The 18030-nt window shown below is 42.3% G+C and overlaps 3 protein-coding genes across 4 annotated transcripts; 1 reads left to right on the forward strand and 2 right to left on the reverse strand.

Annotated features, from left to right (window-relative positions):
• The first annotated feature begins 2425 nt into the window (after positions 1–2425).
• On the forward strand, positions 2426–6051 carry irg1l (immunoresponsive gene 1, like). Of its 2 annotated transcripts, none has more exons than XM_070913693.1 (6): positions 2426–2443; positions 2984–3042; positions 3143–3332; positions 3669–3761; positions 4308–4513; positions 5124–6051. In XM_070913693.1, exons 1-6 carry the CDS (start codon positions 2426–2428, stop codon positions 6049–6051), a joined length of 1494 nt encoding a protein of 497 aa, XP_070769794.1. The 2 variants fall into 2 exon arrangements, with proteins under 2 accessions (XP_070769794.1, XP_070769795.1); XM_070913694.1 differs by having other exon boundaries at positions 2984–3038; positions 3145–3332.
• Positions 6052–9307: 3256 nt separating this feature from the next.
• On the reverse strand, positions 9308–11098 carry glod5 (glyoxalase domain containing 5). The gene is made up of 4 exons (XM_070913692.1): positions 11027–11098; positions 10433–10588; positions 9853–10008; positions 9308–9666 (listed from the first exon to the last, which is right to left on the reverse strand). The coding sequence occupies exons 1-4, from the start codon at positions 11081–11083 to the stop codon at positions 9523–9525; spliced, it is 513 nt and encodes a 170-aa protein (XP_070769793.1). The 5' UTR covers positions 11084–11098; the 3' UTR covers positions 9308–9522.
• Positions 11099–13669: 2571 nt separating this feature from the next.
• On the reverse strand, positions 13670–17781 carry rlim (ring finger protein, LIM domain interacting). The gene is made up of 3 exons (XM_070913559.1): positions 17613–17781; positions 15916–16020; positions 13670–15824 (listed from the first exon to the last, which is right to left on the reverse strand). The coding sequence occupies exons 1-3, from the start codon at positions 17779–17781 to the stop codon at positions 13813–13815; spliced, it is 2286 nt and encodes a 761-aa protein (XP_070769660.1). The 3' UTR covers positions 13670–13812.
• Positions 17782–18030: the final 249 nt, after the last annotated feature.

An 18030-nucleotide genomic window follows, 5' to 3' on the forward strand; every position in this document is an offset into this window, starting at 1 on the left:
CAAACTTAGTGGTGTGGTAGCAATCTTGGCGCAAATGGGCATAGTAGCTGGAGAACAGCTGGGCAACTGTGATGATTGAGATCCATGCAGCGCCTAAACCAAAGGACTTCATGTACCCAAAGCTGTAGAAGGCAAAGATGAAGGGGGCAACAGTGTCACAGAAGAAACCCAAGGCCATGGGCTCTGCGTATTTTGTGTTTTTCTTCTTCTCTTGGCCAATGCTCTGGGCGCTTGCTGAGTTGGTGGTCCCTAGCAGGAGAACATTAAAGAGGGGGGTACCGAAGCCTTTGAGAGCTAGACGTTGAGTCAGACCTTTAACGAGCAGTGCAGCTGAACCATAGATGGCAAAAATCAGAATGAGCAACTCCAGAACCCCAGAGACCACGAGAGCCCAGGAGTTTGCTACCAGACCCACAGCTTCAAAAACTAAGGTGGCTGTGATGGCCCCAAAAACAAATGGCATGATGTAGTTGACTGTGGCAGAGCAGAAGGCTAGGAGAAAGGACAGAAGGATATAGGGGACCAGACCAGCGATTGCTGACTCTTCTATGGACAGGCATAAATGGCAAACTGGGATCTCTGTGGTGGCATTCGAGGACATGTTGCTCATCATGTCAGTGGACAGGGACACACTGTTCGTCATCTGATATGGTAAAGATGCTGTTGTAGGAGTTTCTGCTAAGGCACCAAAGTAGATTCGGGTGGCACCATAACTGCCCCAAAGAGCAGCATAGCCAATGAAGGCAGTGCCACTCAGATGATCATATTTTCTAAAGGAAAGAAGTCCGGCCACCAGTTGGCATATACCGCCAATCAAGATGAGATGAACACCTATGAAAAACATGGAATTTAAATTACTAAGACAATTTTATAATACCTTTTTATTACATTATTTTAGCAGATTTTCTAAATGTTTTACCTGCAAGTATGTTCTCCACTCCTACTGGTGCATTGCCAGTGTGTGCTGTATTGAAGTTTTGTAGAAGTACGAGGAATGCACTGATCCCATTAGATAACATGCCTAACACTCCTGGTTCGCCATAGAAACTGGCTGGAAACCCATCTGATGATGCCATAGTGTCTTTGTTTGTCCAACTGCAGTTTTACTAAAATAATGAAACAAATGACTCAGACCACAAATCCATAAATGTATATACTCTGTACATTTTCCATTAAGTATAATGTGCAATACCAGATGCAGAAATCACCCAAAAGACTACTGTCTTAATCTTGGCAGATTTACTGCAACAATTTATTCACCAAAGTGGAACAGAATTTTAAGTAGCACTGTGTTTCTAAAATATGAATGCAATACATCATCCAAGTTACAAGCACAGAGTGTTGTTTGTGGATGGAAATCATAACTTGAGTCATTAAAACCACAGAAAAGTTGACCACACGAAGCAAAAAGGCCATACAATACTAAAACATAAATATACTATAAAGCACAGATAACAGTTAAGTCCTACAATCTTAGTTAAGTCAAAATGAAAAGTTCCACTCTCTCATGCTCCTTTCTGTCGTATATCTCTAAACACTTCCAGAAACCTGAGTGTCTTTGGCCCAGCCCAGTCATAAATGGGCTGACTTACTGTCGTGTGAGACACAGTGGAGTAGCTATATTCAACTTTCCTGGTCTAATGAGTAGAAAGCAGCAGGTGTCCTGCAAGTAAGCATTTTACCCAAAACTAACAGACTGTTATTTACTGATGTTTACCCAAAACACAGGAAGTGTTTTTGATTCTGTTATATATGTTCAGAGTTATAATTTTTGTATTATCAGTTAATCTCATAAATAACCCTAAATTGTAATATTTTGTTTGTTCTTCCATAGAGCATCTTTCAACAAACTGTAGCTATTTAGCCCATGTGAAAAGCATGTTATCACCATCAATTCACTATGTAGCCTTTTAAAGTGTACATGCAATAGAGTCTTTGTGCTAGCTAGTAGTAAAGCAAATGAAAATAAAGTCTTACCTGGTGAAGAAGCTCAGACTCAACTGTTGAGTTGTTCTGAAGCAAGGATGAAAGTTTGTCATAAATAAGACTTGAGTTGTGGGTGTAGGAGGAGTTCACGCTAACCTCCAGTCTGTAATAGGAGAGGTTACATCACTGTGCCTCACCTTGAACAATAGAGTATTACTTCTTCCTCCTCCTCTTCTGAGGATAGTGATGCTGGTTATGACAAAGATTACAGCAGTGGAAATTCCTCCACTTAATCTGATATGGTTTTGGTATGGATATGGAGGTGCTTCCCTGTTCCTCCCAGGCCAGTATTAACAGCCATTGTGAGTCCAGGACTATATAAGGAAGGTGCCCTCTCAATCTGAAAAGCATCAGCATCCTTCACAACCTGTTGGCTGCAAACCTACTGCATCGAAGAGAAAGAAAAGAAGAAGAGCAACGTGAGAGAAAGACTGAAACCATGATCTCCACATTAAAGGTAAACATTTAAATATATTTTTTCAGGCCTGTTTCTGTTAGATTCATGGGGATCTACATACTCCAGGCTGTAATAAAGGGCATACATCTTGTTCATTCAAGATTGCTGGGTATGCTTACAACATTTTGAACTTCATCCAGTCCAGTGTAGGACTTCTAAAATCATAATTTAGCTTGTGCTGTGTAGGTGTTTTTGTGAGTACATGATAGGGGAGCATTTAACAGAGCTCTTGTTAAATGTTGAGCAGATTACACATACTGTACCACACCTGTTACAGCACCACCTCACCAGCACAATGGCTCTTTCAAAAGAGGCACACAGGCTGAGTAATATTCTTTATGGTGAAGCCAGTCCACTAAAAGGCTGCTTTAATAAGATCTGAGTCTGACAAAGAAAAAGAAAATCACTGCATGTGTCCACAGCCTGTCTCTGGGGTCTGAGATGTGAAACAAAAACAAGAATTTTATGGAAATTCAATAAATGTTACACTTAGTGGTTTACAGGTGTCAGTAAAGATATTCTGTGCTCTTTGTCTTGCAGAAAACCATTAGACCAGTGTGGGCTGTGAGAGGGCTGCATAAGTCTGCAGTGGAAGGTAAACTTAACTTAACAAGAAGACACATTTCTCTCTGGTCCAACTGTTACAAGCAGCATGTTTCCTTCTTTCTACTCACTACGTTCTTCGCTCTTTCCACCTGCAGTTTTGAAGCGCCCGGCCCCTGAGGACACGGTCACAGCCAGCTATGGGAAATTTATCAGTGAAGTAAAGCCCCAGCACTTGTCCTCCATGGTGCTCCACCGCAGCAAAAGGATGGTGCTGGACAGCATTGGAGTTGGTCTGATTGGCAGTACAACAGACGTGTTTGAACTGGCCCTGCAGCACTGCCAGGTGAGGCACAGAGGAGAAAAGGTTTATCTGATATGAAGCGATGAGACAGACCTTATACAAACCGTAGTCATAAGTCAGAGCAACATTTGTGTGTGGACAGATGAAATTAGTAAAAAATGTATTATTATACTGAATTACGTCATATAACTTGGGAACAGGCAGGGGGGGGGTTATATCTGATGACCTTTGGCTCTAAATTACTGTTTGACTTACAGAGAAACTTATTCAGCTTTCAGCTGAAGAGTGACATGCCAAAGCTTTTTAAAGCAAAGCGATGACACAATCTGTGACTGTACAACGTTATATTAAAAACGTCCCTGTGTTTACTCCATTTAGCACATGTATGCTCCTGATGACATCAGCTCTGTGTACGGACGCAGGGGCACAAGGCTCTCCCCGACGCTGGCAGCTTTCGTCAATGGAGTGGCGGTAAGTATAATTAAGTGGAACCAATGGGTCAACAATGTCCCCAGTACACCACACAATTCCAGACGCACAAACCCCACTACCACCAACCAAACAACAGCTGTTTTATACTCAGCTGTGGCTCCGTTTGGGCAGCCAAGCACAGGAGGGGTTGATGAAAATACTGAATTGAACCCACATTACCCTTCTGCAGAAATTTCCAACATTATGTCAGCAAACACTGCTTGGCCTCCATTCCTAAAGAAGCCATAGGGATGTCAAGCTCATTGCTGCAGCCTGCATTTCCCTCCAGTGGTTGAAGCTTGTTATGGCAATAAAAGGGATTTTCCACTTCACAGAGAGAGGAGATGGTGTAGAGAGCTAAATTGCAGCTAATTATGAAAATTGTTTACAGCTCGCTTCTGTGTTATTTCATGAAGCACAACAGTCATGTTCTTGCTAGAAGCAATGGAAGATGTATCAATAATATTCTAATTGATTTCCATATCAAAGCATCTCTTTGTGCTATTATTCACAATTGAAAAAAATGTGGGGTTTCTTTTGCTGCAGACTCACTCCATGGACTTTGATGATACATGGCACCCTGCCACTCATCCCTCAGGAGCGGTGCTTCCTGCTGTGTTAGCACTCAGTGACATGATGCCTGCTAACAGCAAACCTACTGGCCTGGACTTCCTGCTGGCATTCAACGTCGGCATTGAGATCCAGGGCCGACTGATGAGGTTCTCTAATGAGGCCCACAACATCCCCAAAAGGTGAACGCCTCAGACCACCAGTCAAAGTGGACGTAGATGCTGTTATTTATAGGCTAATAGCAAAATTGCTGTGGGTTTTGCACTTTACTGGGTCTCCCTATCACTCAACAGCTCCTTGTTGAAGAGTATTTATTTGTATTCTACGTGGAGAACAAGGATCCACATGAGTCTAAAGAGATCCATATTTGACTCTTGCTGATCTCTGCAGTGTGGTTCACAAGGAGCCAGGTGCAGCGTAATGTGCAGTCTCTTAGTGGTGTCAATGAGCTGTGAAGGGCGTGTTATTATATTCGTCGCAGGGACAGCAGAGGCCCTATGGGTAGTGTTAGCACAATTAGCAATGTGGAGGAGAATAAAAGACAGAAGTGTTGATGCAAAGTCAAATGACCCACGACATTATTTGCTTGTTTATCAAATGCTGAAATGACTAAAAACCTATTTCCTTTAACACCCCTGAAATAAGTTGTGTCATGGAAAAGAGTAGCCACACAGGAGCTCTGCTATTACTATGATGAGGAGAGCACACATATGAAATGCTCCTTTAGTCACAGGAGTAAATAGTTCCAAAACACCTGACCAAAGTCTCTCTGTCTGTCTTTCTCATCACCAGGTTTCACCCTCCCAGTGTGGTGGGGACCATGGGAAGTGCAGCCGCCTGTGCTTGCCTCTTGTCTCTGGATCACTCCCGGTGCAGTCATGCCTTGGCTATAGCTGCTTCTCTATCTGGAGCCCCAATGGCTAACGCTGCCACTCAGTCTAAACCCCTCCACATCGGTAATGCCTCACGTTTGGGGCTGGAGGCTGCTCTGCTGGCCTCCCGAGGCCTAGAGGCGAGTCCTCTGGTCCTGGATGCTGTTGCTGGGGTGGCTGGCTTCAATGCTTTTTATGAAGACTATGTGCCGCAGCCTTTAGAATCCCCCACTGATGACGGTCATATGTTCCTGCTAGAGGAGCAGGACATGGGCTTCAAGCGCTTCCCCGCCCATCTGGGGATGCACTGGGTGGCAGATGCTGCAGCCTCAGTCCATAAGCTTCTTGTGGGGTTTGGCCCTGGCACTGTCTCCCCAGCTCAAGTCCAGGACATCCTGCTCAGAGTCCCCAAATCAAAGTACATCAACAGGCCTTTCCCTGACTCTGAGCATGAGGCACGCCACTCCTTCCAGTTCAATGCTTGCAGCGCTCTCCTTGATGGCGAGGTGACTGTGCAGTCCTTCACACCCGCTGCCATGGGGCGCCCCGACCTGCTCGCTCTGCTGAGCCGCATTCGCATGGAGCATCCCCAGGACAACCCGGCTAATTTCAACCGCATGTACGGCGAAATCCAGGTGACACTCGTTGGAGGAGACATACTGAAAGGACGCTGTGACACCTTCTACGGTCACTGGCGCAACCCGCTGACCAATGAGAGCCTGAGGAAAAAGTTCAGAAACAACGCAGGGACAGTGCTCACCTCGGAGAAGGTTGAGAGGCTGATTGATGTGGTGGAGGAGCTGGACAGACGTGGGGACTGCAGGGCCCTCCTCTCACAGCTGCAATGAACACTCACAGACAAATAAAGAAATACATTAAAAGACCTTTTACCTAAATAGATATATCTCTTTTACCAGTACTGACAAATACTGAAATATCTGTTGAGCCATGTCAGAACATATTTATCTAATGTATTCTTCCATTTTGTTTTAATATATTATGAAGTCAATATGAATTGTAAAACAGGATCTAGTTACAATGCAAAAGGGAGTAGTGCCAAATACTTTACCATGGTTTTGTGCCAAATGATCATTTAAAAAATGTAAATGTTTAATGCTTGTAAACATGTAAATGCATCTTTGACATTTTAAAATTTCATTACACAAATGTAGCATTTCTGGTTGTGTGTTTTTGTTTTAATAAAACTACCCAAAAACACAGTCTGAGAAATGAAATTGACAACAGAAGAAAACGGTTTGAGAAATGAATGTACACTTTGGCCCCAGAAAAATACTCTTCCTCTGAGAAAATACAAGTACTGTATTTCGCCAGAAGAAAAGATTCTGTAGAGAGTCACAAAGTACAGCACATTTGTCTGCCATTAGTTTAATCAGTGAATAAATAGCTGTCTGAAGTCCCGTTTTCATGATAAAAGACAAACATTCTTGCTATTTAAGTGTTTACATTTGGAGTGCAAATAAAAATAAGCAGCTGAGCCTTACACATGTGGAGCAGTGCTGGGAAAAGAGAGCTTTTTTCCTCATTCCAGCCTGTAGTCCTTAATAAGTTAATGTGTGGCAAAAAGTTTGCACAGGAAGAAATATACACAGGGCTTTGTTTAATGCACCTGCCCAGCTCAGTCCAGCATGGGCCACAAGGAAACCAGCACGTATTAGCCCTGTCTGGGCAGGCCTGTGTATGTTTGCTTTGCAAAGTGTTTGTAAAGGTTAATAAATCACTAAAGAGAAAGAATAAGGAAATGTTGAGTTTATTATTAAAGAAAGTATGTTTGCTTGAAAGTTTCCTCATTTACGATGCCAAAAATAGAAGAACAAATTTTAAAAGCAGCCCAACTAGGTTCAGAATACAACAGAAGAACCTGCACTGTTTGACGGTCTTGGGAAGTAATTTACAGTAGTAACTGATTAACTTTGGTCTCATTTTGCAGAGAGAAGACCGTATTTTATACATCATAATTCAACCTAATACATTCACTATTCTTTGGAAATGTTTGGTATCTATAGAACCTTTGAAATGACGGACCCATGATGAGAATCAGCAGGTGGTTCTTTGTTATCAGCAGATAACATTAAACTAACTGTGTAAAACTGTGCAAGCTCTGTGTACGTATTTTTAACTGAACATTACCAATATTATATACTATACTATACTATTATGCTCTGTGGGAAAAAGGTAGTTAGGTTTTGTGCAAAAGCAGGGTTTGTTCTCCTGTATCCACAGCTTTTAGATAAACAACAAAGGTCAGCACCGAATGTTATGAGTGTTCACAGCAGAATCTGTAACGTTTAAAATGAACAAAGCAGCAGAGATTGTGCCGTGCTCAGTGTTCGGCCATGAAGTGAAATTGATTACAGTTAACTCAAATGAGTGAGCCAAAATGACGAGAGTTGTCTTAAAGTAATTTAGACTAGACTGTTTTGGTCACATTGGTCACTTTTTACTTCCTTGGTGAGAGAACAAAATTTATAAGCAGATTTCCACAAGGGTCCACAGGTTAGTTTGCAACTACTGTATGTCCTATATGTGTTCTGAATTACTAGAGCAGAGAGCTCAAGAGCAAATGTGTAAGGTTCTTCATGTGTCAAAACATTCAAGCCCAAGTTTCGTCCTTATACAGCTAATAGTTCAGAGGTTAATCAAGGGTACATCTACTTTTAGAGGTTTAGAATTGAAAACAAAGATCTTTTGTGCATACTCAGCAGCCTATTTCCCTATGTGGTGTACTAAGTAATAAATGCAAAGTCTTATTAATAATAATAATAATAATAATAATAATAATCAGCCATCACGGATTTATATCATTTTGACTGATAAGGAAATTTGGAATAGGTGATAGACACTTTTGAGTTTCGTTGTTGTGCTGTGTTTTCTCATAAGGAACCATTCCCATGGTAAATACAGCAATGACTACAAAAGATATGAAGCTAAAAATATCCCCTTACCTGTATCATGACCAGGAGATTTTAGTATTGCGACACACTCAACAACAAAGGAGGGAATTCAACCACAATAAGGATGAATAACAGTTTTCATATTCTCTCCACCCACAGCAAATGAGACGACACAATAGCAGTGCAACCCAAGACGTCTAAAGACTTGAGCCTCTTCACATCTATAGTTGTGACATAGATGGAGTTTCCATACAACAATGGCTGGACCGGTTGCTTTTGATGGGTGCCAGTAAGCCCCAGAGTTAAGGTTTACAGTCAGTAAACGGAGAAAGGATGGTCCTCTGCTTCACCTCGTTACTGATAACCCACCTTACTCTCATATACAGACTATACTGCCTCTCACACACAGGTTAATAACTGGGTCATCAGTGGTGTTGTCTTGTCGCTGACATGTGAACAGATCACAAACAAAGGTATGACTGTGCTTTGATGGGGAGTGGGTGGTGAAATGTCTCTCTAGCTCTTGAATATCGGGAATTGTGAACTGAAAACGGGAATATACTGAGAAATTACCTTGTGGGGGGCATATGTACTTATTGACCTCATATTTGGGCTACACTGATGCTCAGTAGTCTAAGTGTGTGGAGCTCATTATGTCGGTGTACTGTTTTTGCACTGAACATGATGTGTACCAGCAGCAGGAAATTTTAAGAATGATTCAATACTGTAAAAATAAAGAACACAGGCCAGATTCAGCATATTTACACAAAGCCATGCTCAATCATCCTGTTCAGCTTTATATATCTATATCTGTATATATACATATATATGTTTGCGTATGTATATATATATGAAGTAAATGAGTGCAGTCTCTTGTATATTAAGTCTTATACATTATGTAGTATAAAACAATGATCTCAATGGCTCTACCACAACATAACCAAGGACAAAGAAGGTATTTTCTGTCTTTGACAGTTTGCCATAAAACTGAAATACTGCAACAATAAATGGCTTAAATAGCCACAGTGAAAATAACAATATGAAAAGATAATGGCAAAGGCTAATATGATCTTAAGAGTTATTTAAACTGTGTCAAAAAGCAGAAATAACAGAGTCTTTAGTACATGGAAGAACCTTTTACCTTTTATTTAAGTGTTCAGTTTTTCTTCACAAAGTAAAACATAAACTTCATTAGTACCCATTTGCTCATATAGCTCAACATCTTCAGGTGTTGAATTTTTCAGTTATTATTCTGAATTAAGAGACGCATAATTAAAATAGCAACCACTGGTCAGCAGGACTACTCAGGAACAGTGTCTCTGCACAGCCAACTGATGTTACAACTTCGTAGCTGAAACTGTGCAAACTGGGTCCAACAGACTGAGGCCAAGCAAGGCCAAAGACGTCTCAAGAAGATCCCTCTGATGTTGACTGGTTATAGTTTGACACTTCGATGAGATTGTGGTCTGGATCCCTGAAGTAAAGAGAGGTGATGGTCCCCACAGCTCCACTCCTCTCCACCGGACCCTCCTCTATCTCGACTCCACAGACCTGCAGAGGAGAAGAGACAACAGAAATGGACACTGAGCATTTCTGTCTCACCTTAATCCTAAAATGGCAACAAAATGTGACATACAAAGTCGACTAGAGGTCAAGTAGTTTTAAAAGGGTAGCCACCTTACAAGATTAAGACTGGCATAGTAATTCAAAACTGTGTGTAGGAAATGCGCGAAAAACCTTGAGATGTGCAGCTACTGTAGCCAGAGGGGTTTTGGTGATGAGACACAGGTCTGCAGAGCCTGAGGTTGGATACTTGGCTTTGGGCTCAAACTCCTGATCCAGCTGGTGAAGGTTGAACTTCTGCTGCCCAAAACCCAGGGCCTTACGGTTTCCCTGGAAAATGCAGAGATGGCATGTTGAGAAGTGTCTGAAAGCTCAAGATCCCACTGAGTGGAGAGGGAGGCTATCAGCTCACGCACGATCAAAGCCTGCCATCTAGTGGATGTTCTCTCAAACCAAAAGCACAAGAGTATTTCACTTTTCCTGATCCCAGTCTTAAACATGAACGTATATTGATAATATTACTGAGATTATTAAAGAACTAATTGGTTCCAATTTCTTAAATGTAAGGATTTGCTGTTTTTCTTTGTCACTTCTAATGGTTAAATAAAGAGTATTTGGGTTTTTGACTGTTGGCTGGACAAAAGAAGCAATTTGAAGACCGGGATCTAGGAACGATTAATCGATAATGAAAATAATCGTGAGTTGCATCCCTAATAATATTAATAATGATACATGTACAAAGCACCTTGCATACCTTGAAAGTGATGACCTCCATGCCGAGGATTGAGGTATAAAAGTCGACGGTGTCTGGCACACTTTTTACTGTTAGAACCAAATGATCCAGGTGGCTCACGATAACTGGACAGGTTCTTTTGAACCTGACAAATCCAAGTGTTTGGATGGAGACAGTCTACAACAGATAGGACACATACATTTTAGGGATAAAAAAACAAAAACATGTCGACATGAACATATGGTATTGAAATTTAATTCAACAGCTTGATTCATTCAGTCAACAGCGCCGCTGTGTGGTGAATATGTACTGCATACTGTCAGCACCTGAAAGTGGAATTATGTGTAGTTATGTCCATTAGCAAAACGTCGGTGTAGCCTAGCAAAGAGTTAGCTAACTAATACCCTCAGACTTCAAATGTAAATTGAGTCGCGTTACATCACGTGAGCCAATGTTTTCTAAGTCGTTAATTTATCAACCGTAGTTGCGACCTCTCTATAGGGAGGTCTAAACTGCCGGTTACATTTGAGCAATTCCAGTCCTTAGACGCGAGTGAGGATAGATGAAGCGTTAGCGGTTAGCTGTGTTAAACTGGCAGATAATTAAATCATTTACCTTGAAACAGTTCGTCTGAAAGTGCGACAACAGACTCCCAACTATCCGGAGCGCCATCCTTGTCGTGGTCTGTCACCGATACTTCCTTGTTTTCCACCAGCTTTAACTGCGGCACTACACTGGCCATAACACCGAGTAACGTTTCAATGGGACAACAGAAGAACACATTTTCTGAACTAAAACGGTACCAGACTTCACCAATGTCAGTATCTGATGCTGCAACACCAACGACAGTATTAAACTAGCGTTAACTGAATGTCGCTGGTTGTATTTTAAACAAAATAACACTCCTTCATAGTTCATTAACCGTCGGATTTGTTGATGGATATCTTGTCAAAACCTGCTATTCTAGCAAAGATCATATTCCTGAAGGAAATCCTTTTTAGTAGTCATTTGGGAATGAATGGAGACTTTCATAAATCCAATAGTAGGTGTACTAGTAATTACACTTCTTCCCCAAGTGTCAGAGGTCAAGTGCATCACAAATTTTGTACAATATGATATAAAGCACGATAGGTGTGATCTTTACTGCTAATAACACCAATGGGAAGGAAACGCCAACCATCCTCTACTCACTTTAGGTTGCTTCACGCTAGACTCAGCTTTAGTAACAAAGGAAGTCCAAATATAAAAAGGTAGGGGAAAATATCAATGAACAGTCAGATCAATGCAAACATGGAAATAAAAGTATATTTAGACTGTTTAATATATAAGGTAGAAGTAATGATAACTAATGTGTGCATATTGATGCAGAATAAAATGACCCAACAGGACAGTGACTGTACAGAATGCATACATATGTACCTGCAATGCATTTTGAAGCTTAACAACTTGTTTAATTCAGCGGTTAGTTTCATTTAACACCCAGTTAACATACTGCACTGGATGGGTCACAGAACAAGGCCGAAACTAAAGTATGGCCTAAGAGGGAACATACATTTCATTTACATGTTCATGGTATTCAACAATGACAACGTCTTGCATTCAAACTTTTATGTCCCGTAAAGGGAAGTACTAAGTGTGGCAAAGACATCAAACAGTGGAACAAGAAACATGACAGGATGGCATTGATAGTGATGCCCTTTTCTTCCTTCAGCCAGTGTTCCTGTTGATCAACAGTGCTATTAAAACCTACAGAACTTCTAAATAAAATAAAATGAACTTCAACACATTTTAAAAAGGTAATAAGTCTTCATTTAAGATTTTAGCCATTAACAACAGTTTTTAACAATAGCATACATTTATATCATGGTTTGTATTTCCCCAACTTTCACTTTAGCATGTATTGCACACTGATATGGAGTATCTGCTCATGAGGGCAGAAGGAGGGCACAGTGGGCCAGCATCTTCACTTTCTACTGGAGTCTTGCCAAGACAGGAGGACAATGATGGGATTTTTTTCTCCCCAGACTTGGTAAATGTCTGACAAATGGACCTTTGGATTAATAAATAAAATTAGGTTGTCACTTGTACATTGAGGTGGACCTACAGGTAGAGAGATCTATTCTGGCTTGAGTTGAGAAGGCAAGTCTACATTTCATTTTAGGTCAATTTCTGGTTGTTTCACTCGTGCTTAATAGAACTTAATTCATCAGTCAACAATTAAAGATAATCCAAATATGGTAGTGTAAAAATGAAGAGTCAGACCAGTAGCTAATGAATGATGGGGCAAAATGATAGTGAAATCATTGTTGTACATTAAAAAGTAAAAGTCCTTACATGTGGGGGGGGAAGCAAAAGCAACTATATTCAAATTTTTTGACATCATGCCTGTTAGTATAGTATTTTTGAGCTGGGAAAATTCACATGCCAACAACTTGATATCAGCCCAATGTCTACTACCAATATTGAGACATCCCTAATTTCTGGTATGAATATTACTCAATCATTCTTAATGATCAAGAAAATAGAGATGTTATATGATGCCAAAATAAACTTGCACTTTGCAAAAGTAACAGAGTTGGACTTATCTTTTCCCTTATTCCTGTACAACAGTCTTTTTTTAAACAATTCTACACATTCAATGCATGGTATAGCCACTCCAAAAGTAGTAGTTCTTTCATTCAGGTGAACAAAAAGGGAGAGTACAAGTCACACTGTAAATGGCAAACCAATTAATGTCCTACATCCTTTGGACATCACAACCTTTAAATAAATTCTGATGTGTACACTGATACAATTTATTTGTTCAACACCAAATTTAGGGATGCTCTGATAGAGTAATTGCGGTCAACACCACCCTAATCTTCATATGAGATAATTTACAATCCAAAATCAATTCACTGATACAAAGTATGATTCAAAATTATTTTTTACAAGCTTATTTACAGCTAATACTTTGAACTGGTGTAACTAAGAACTGTCCCAATACCCAACTTCTGGTATATAAGGCGCCACTTTTGGAGCTAATACAAAAGAGCAGATGTGCCTGAACTACCTGCAGGTGTGCAGCATTTATATCCAGGGGATTCTTTATGAGATACAGATCTGCTTGTGTGCACAGCTTGATGCAATGCAACAAACTGCTTGGTCACTACAGGTTGATTCAAACAGCATGCATTGCTTGTGCCTAACTTTGGACTGCAATAATAGTCTTATTAGAGATTGAATATGTCCCGATGTAACTGTATGGAGCACCCCAAATCAAACCTGTGACTGCATTATGATCAAACTCACAAATGGTATGAAGGAAATACATTTCAACAGTGGAGACACATTTCCTCAAAGCCTCTTATGGACTTCGGATATACTTAGGTTGAAACAAAAGGCCTGCAGTCTTTTATGAGCTACACCACACTCTCTCGGTTGGCCGATACCAGGACAGCCCTGCGGCAGATGGGGCAAGTGGAGTTTTCGGACAGCCAGCGATCAATGCAGTGCACATGGTACTCATGAGAGCAGGGCAGCTTACGTAGCTTGTTACCTTCTGCATATTCTGTTATGCAGACACTGCAAGTCTTCAATGCATCACTCTCACCAAAGTTGCGCATGGAGAGGTTGTCAATCTGCTCTTTGGTCAGCCCTTGGGGCTGGTCCTCGTCGTCATCATTTAGGAGGAAGAAATGGGCAAGCCGCAAGAAGGGCAGTGAGCTGGGCTCCTCTAGGCTAATAGGTGGTCTAGGTCTAGCCCTGCCACCAGAGGCAGGTGGACCAGTGGCAAGGCCCTCATCCATATCAGTCTCAGCTGTCCTTGCTCTAATTCCAGCAGCCACAGGTGGTTCATCAACATCAGCAGCAGCGGCAGGAGCAGCAGCAGGAGTAGCATCTGGGTTGTTGAGGGCTTCAGCCAGATCCGCAGGTGTGTTGGCTCCACGGTTTGAATCTGAAGAATCAGAGTCTGAATCCATGAGGTAGCCGAGTTCACCAAAACCAGTCATAATCTGCCGAATCATAGATTGGAGAGCCATTGAGGTTGCCTCTCCCAAACCTGCATCAGAGATTCTTCGGATAGGGATGCGAATTGTGCTGACATAGGTCCTCACACCAGCACGCTCAGAGCGTGAGAAAGTCCTACGAAATCCACCACGCTCACTCTCATAAAGAAATGTGTTGTTTGAGTTCTGGGAGCGCGAGCGGGTACGACTAGCAATGCTGTCTCTTTGGCGATATTCGCCTGGGCGCACACGACGCACCTGTAGATCAAGCATAATAGTAGGGGGACGGCGCCCTGCTGCGCCCCCTTCCCCCCCAGCAACTTCTCCTTCCTGAGATACGGGGTTTTGGGCCTCTGGAACCGATTCTGCGCCAGCCCTAGATGACTGAACATCACTGTCAGCAGTGCTTTGCCTGGAAAGAACATGTTGTCGAGTCCGAGAACTGCCCTCCACTTGAGGCACAGGGGGAGCACTGGTGGCAGAATTGGGGCCTTGAGAGCTGTGAGCATGACGTGGAATAGGGAGACCATCCAGCTGATCCAAGGTGAGCGGGGAGCGGCTCCTGGCTGTACGGGCCCTAGTCCTGCGTGGTTCTGGACTGCGGCTGCGGGCTCTCCTTTGTCCTCTGCGTGGAGAAGGAGGAAGTGGGGGTTGTACCGGCAGGGCAGCAGGTGGGCTGGGAGGTTCCCCTAAAATCTCCTGTGAAACAATCTCTTCCAGTTCAGGCTCTGGTTCGACTATGACAGCCAACTCCTCTACAACTGGTTCTTCCACCACTTCTGTCTCCATGGGGACCTGTGGTTCAGCATTTGCCACCACTTCTTGGCCCTCTGGAGGCTCCTCCAGAGACCTCTCCAGAGGCTCCTCCGGAGATCGCTCAGGAGGCTCCTCCGGAGATCGCTCAGGAGGCTGCTGCGGAGATCGCTCAGGAGGCTGCTGCGGAGATCGCTCAGGAGGCTGCTCCGGAGACCGCTCAGGAGGCTGCTCCGGAGACCGCTCAGGAGGCTGCTCCAGAGACCGCTCCGGAGACCGCTCAGGAGGCCGCTCCGGAGATTGCTCCGGAGGCTGCTCTGGAGGCTGCTCTGGAGATCGCTCCGGAGATCGCTCAGGAGGCTGCTCCGGAGACCGTTCAGGAGGCTGCTCCGGAGGATCCACGGTAGACCGCTCTGGAGGCTCCTCTGAAGGCTCTTCTGGAGACTCCTGCTCCCCTTCAGCAGCTGCTTGCTGTTCAGCCAGGTTGCGGTTCACACTGATTTCCAGGCTGAAGCGGAAATCGCCGCTGTTTGGGTTGGTCTGGCTTACAGCCCGCCATGACTGGTTTCCACGATGACCAGTTCTAGTTGTGTTGCCTGTGCGCCTCACTGTGTTCAGCCAGTCCAAGAGACTATCTCCACTGGGAGGATCCTCAGAGCTTTCCGGTGGTTCTGAAAAGCAGCATTAAGAGTTAATATGTGACAAATAATACCTGAATTTGACAGTAAATCAGTCAAAAAAATAAATAAATGTCAAACTTACCAACTGGATCTTCTCCACTTTCAGCACTGGGGGTGTTATTCTGCTGTTCTGGACCATCTTTGATTTGCTGAAGTCTACTAAACAGCTCATCCTCCGTTACCTCTCCTGAATGAGACATTATAAAACAAAACAGTACATTACTAAAAAAGAAAAGCTTTTGGCAATCCACGTATTCCTTTCTTCAAGGTTATTAGGTGTTTAGTTCCCCTCCTCCTCTCTACTCTTACTACCAATGTAAGCTGGGAGAAAGACATTGCAGGTAGCTGTGAGGAATTGAAAGCTTAACTCTCTACAATAAATAAATAAAAATGTTCTACAGCTACATATCTGGCAGGTAGAGAACTAAAGTGAAAAAGTAAAAATCTTGTACTATATTGCAGAAATGTTGCACGTGTGTCAAAAAAGTAAAGAATTGGTGTTCATTTTTGTACTGTATTGGCCCATAAAGCTGTTTGGTTTTCTTTGAACACAGCAACAGGACAATACTGAAAACCTCCAGACTTACCAGGGCGTGCCGCTGTCCATTCAATGCCCTCTCCTTGCAGGGTGCTCCGCTAAAGGATGCTCCAAACTTACATTCCCACTTCCACTGTCCTGGGACAGAGATGGATTGGGTGTCTTCAGTAGTCCGTAGGATGTTGCATTTTGAGTATAGTGACAAATCCAAAACTAGAGGTAGCTACCTAAGCTTAACTTTTATTATCACTTCTAATTGTATTGGGCAAGTAGATTATGTCTAAAGATGGAGGAAGATTTCACCAAAAGTCATAAATAGATAAAATGATGATAACATCAACTGAATTATGATTGAAAAGTTTGCAAAGGCAAGCCTGTAAACTGTCCTGAGGCACTTTTTACCTTTATAAAAATTGTGATGAGCAATAGCTTTGAAGTAATACCAACTGAAAGCACTCTACACCAAAAATATTTCAAAATCTGATATTCAAAATATAAAACTTAAATCCAAAAATCTTTCAACTTATAACACTGGAGTAGGTGGGCTGCACTATAATTTCCGTGACACAATAGCGTGACAGGAATAGATAATGTGGTTTAATTACAAAGTGAGTAACAGGAGCATGTTCACTTTTTCTGGACCAGACATGCATGTTCTGAATCTCAGCTTTATTCAAGAGACACGGTAGCCTACTTATTAGCCCAGCTGGAAGACTTTCGATGTGAAGCGCCTGACATACATTGTACATAATAGTTTTGAGTAAGCCATGGGGTACTAATCTAATAATGATGTCTGGATTTAAGTTAGTCTAAATGTATATTAACACTTTTTGTGCCTTTTTGTCAGCCAACAGACCACAGTTTCAAAAGGGAGGAATAGAATTCAGTACAGCTCGGACTAAGGATACAAAAAGTGAGCAGATAAAATGACTGAGGAATTCATTGATAGATAAAAAGTAACAAAAAACAGAAGCGAAGCTAAACTCAAAATGACTGAATCCTATGTTACAGACGTGGTTAGTAGGGTCAGTTGCTGAAACTTTATGACAGTGTGTGATGTGACATGGCACCATTTTAAGTCACTCTGAATTCATAGCATTTACAGATTACCGATACCTAGCCCTCTCTATTTCATAATAAAATGAATTACCCTTTGAGTTGCTTGTACAAATGTTAATATTTCTACAGTCACAAAACGCAAGACTAGTATAATTAGATTAAAGATATGTTTTTTTTTTTACCTGGGGTGCCCAAAAGATTGTTGTCCCTCATGAGACGATAGTCCTCATCACTGAGATTGTTGACAAACTGGTAGAAGGCCTCCTCCCTACCCAGGCGGTCCAGCTGCCTTCTGCGCTGTGACTCTGGCTGGTCACTGCCATTCTGCTCTAAACTGTCAGACCCTTCCATTGAATTCAGAAGGGAGGGAGGTCGAGGGATGGTCTCCAATCTTCAGCAAGATCCAGCTGCTGCAGCAAAGAAAGACAATAAGATGTATATCAAGAACAGCTGGGTATGCCCTGCTTGTTGACTCTACATCTAATTAGAAGATTTAAGGTAGAGTAGAGTAGTAGAGTAGGCAAGAGGGAATCACTACCAAAGGCATATGAAAATGTCATATTAAACACCTTATAGTATTCCCACCCTATTAGCTGTGAT

The sequence above is a fragment of the Enoplosus armatus genome, chromosome 10 (assembly GCF_043641665.1).
Source record: "Enoplosus armatus isolate fEnoArm2 chromosome 10, fEnoArm2.hap1, whole genome shotgun sequence".
Classification (NCBI taxonomy): Eukaryota; Metazoa; Chordata; class Actinopteri; order Centrarchiformes; family Enoplosidae; genus Enoplosus; species Enoplosus armatus.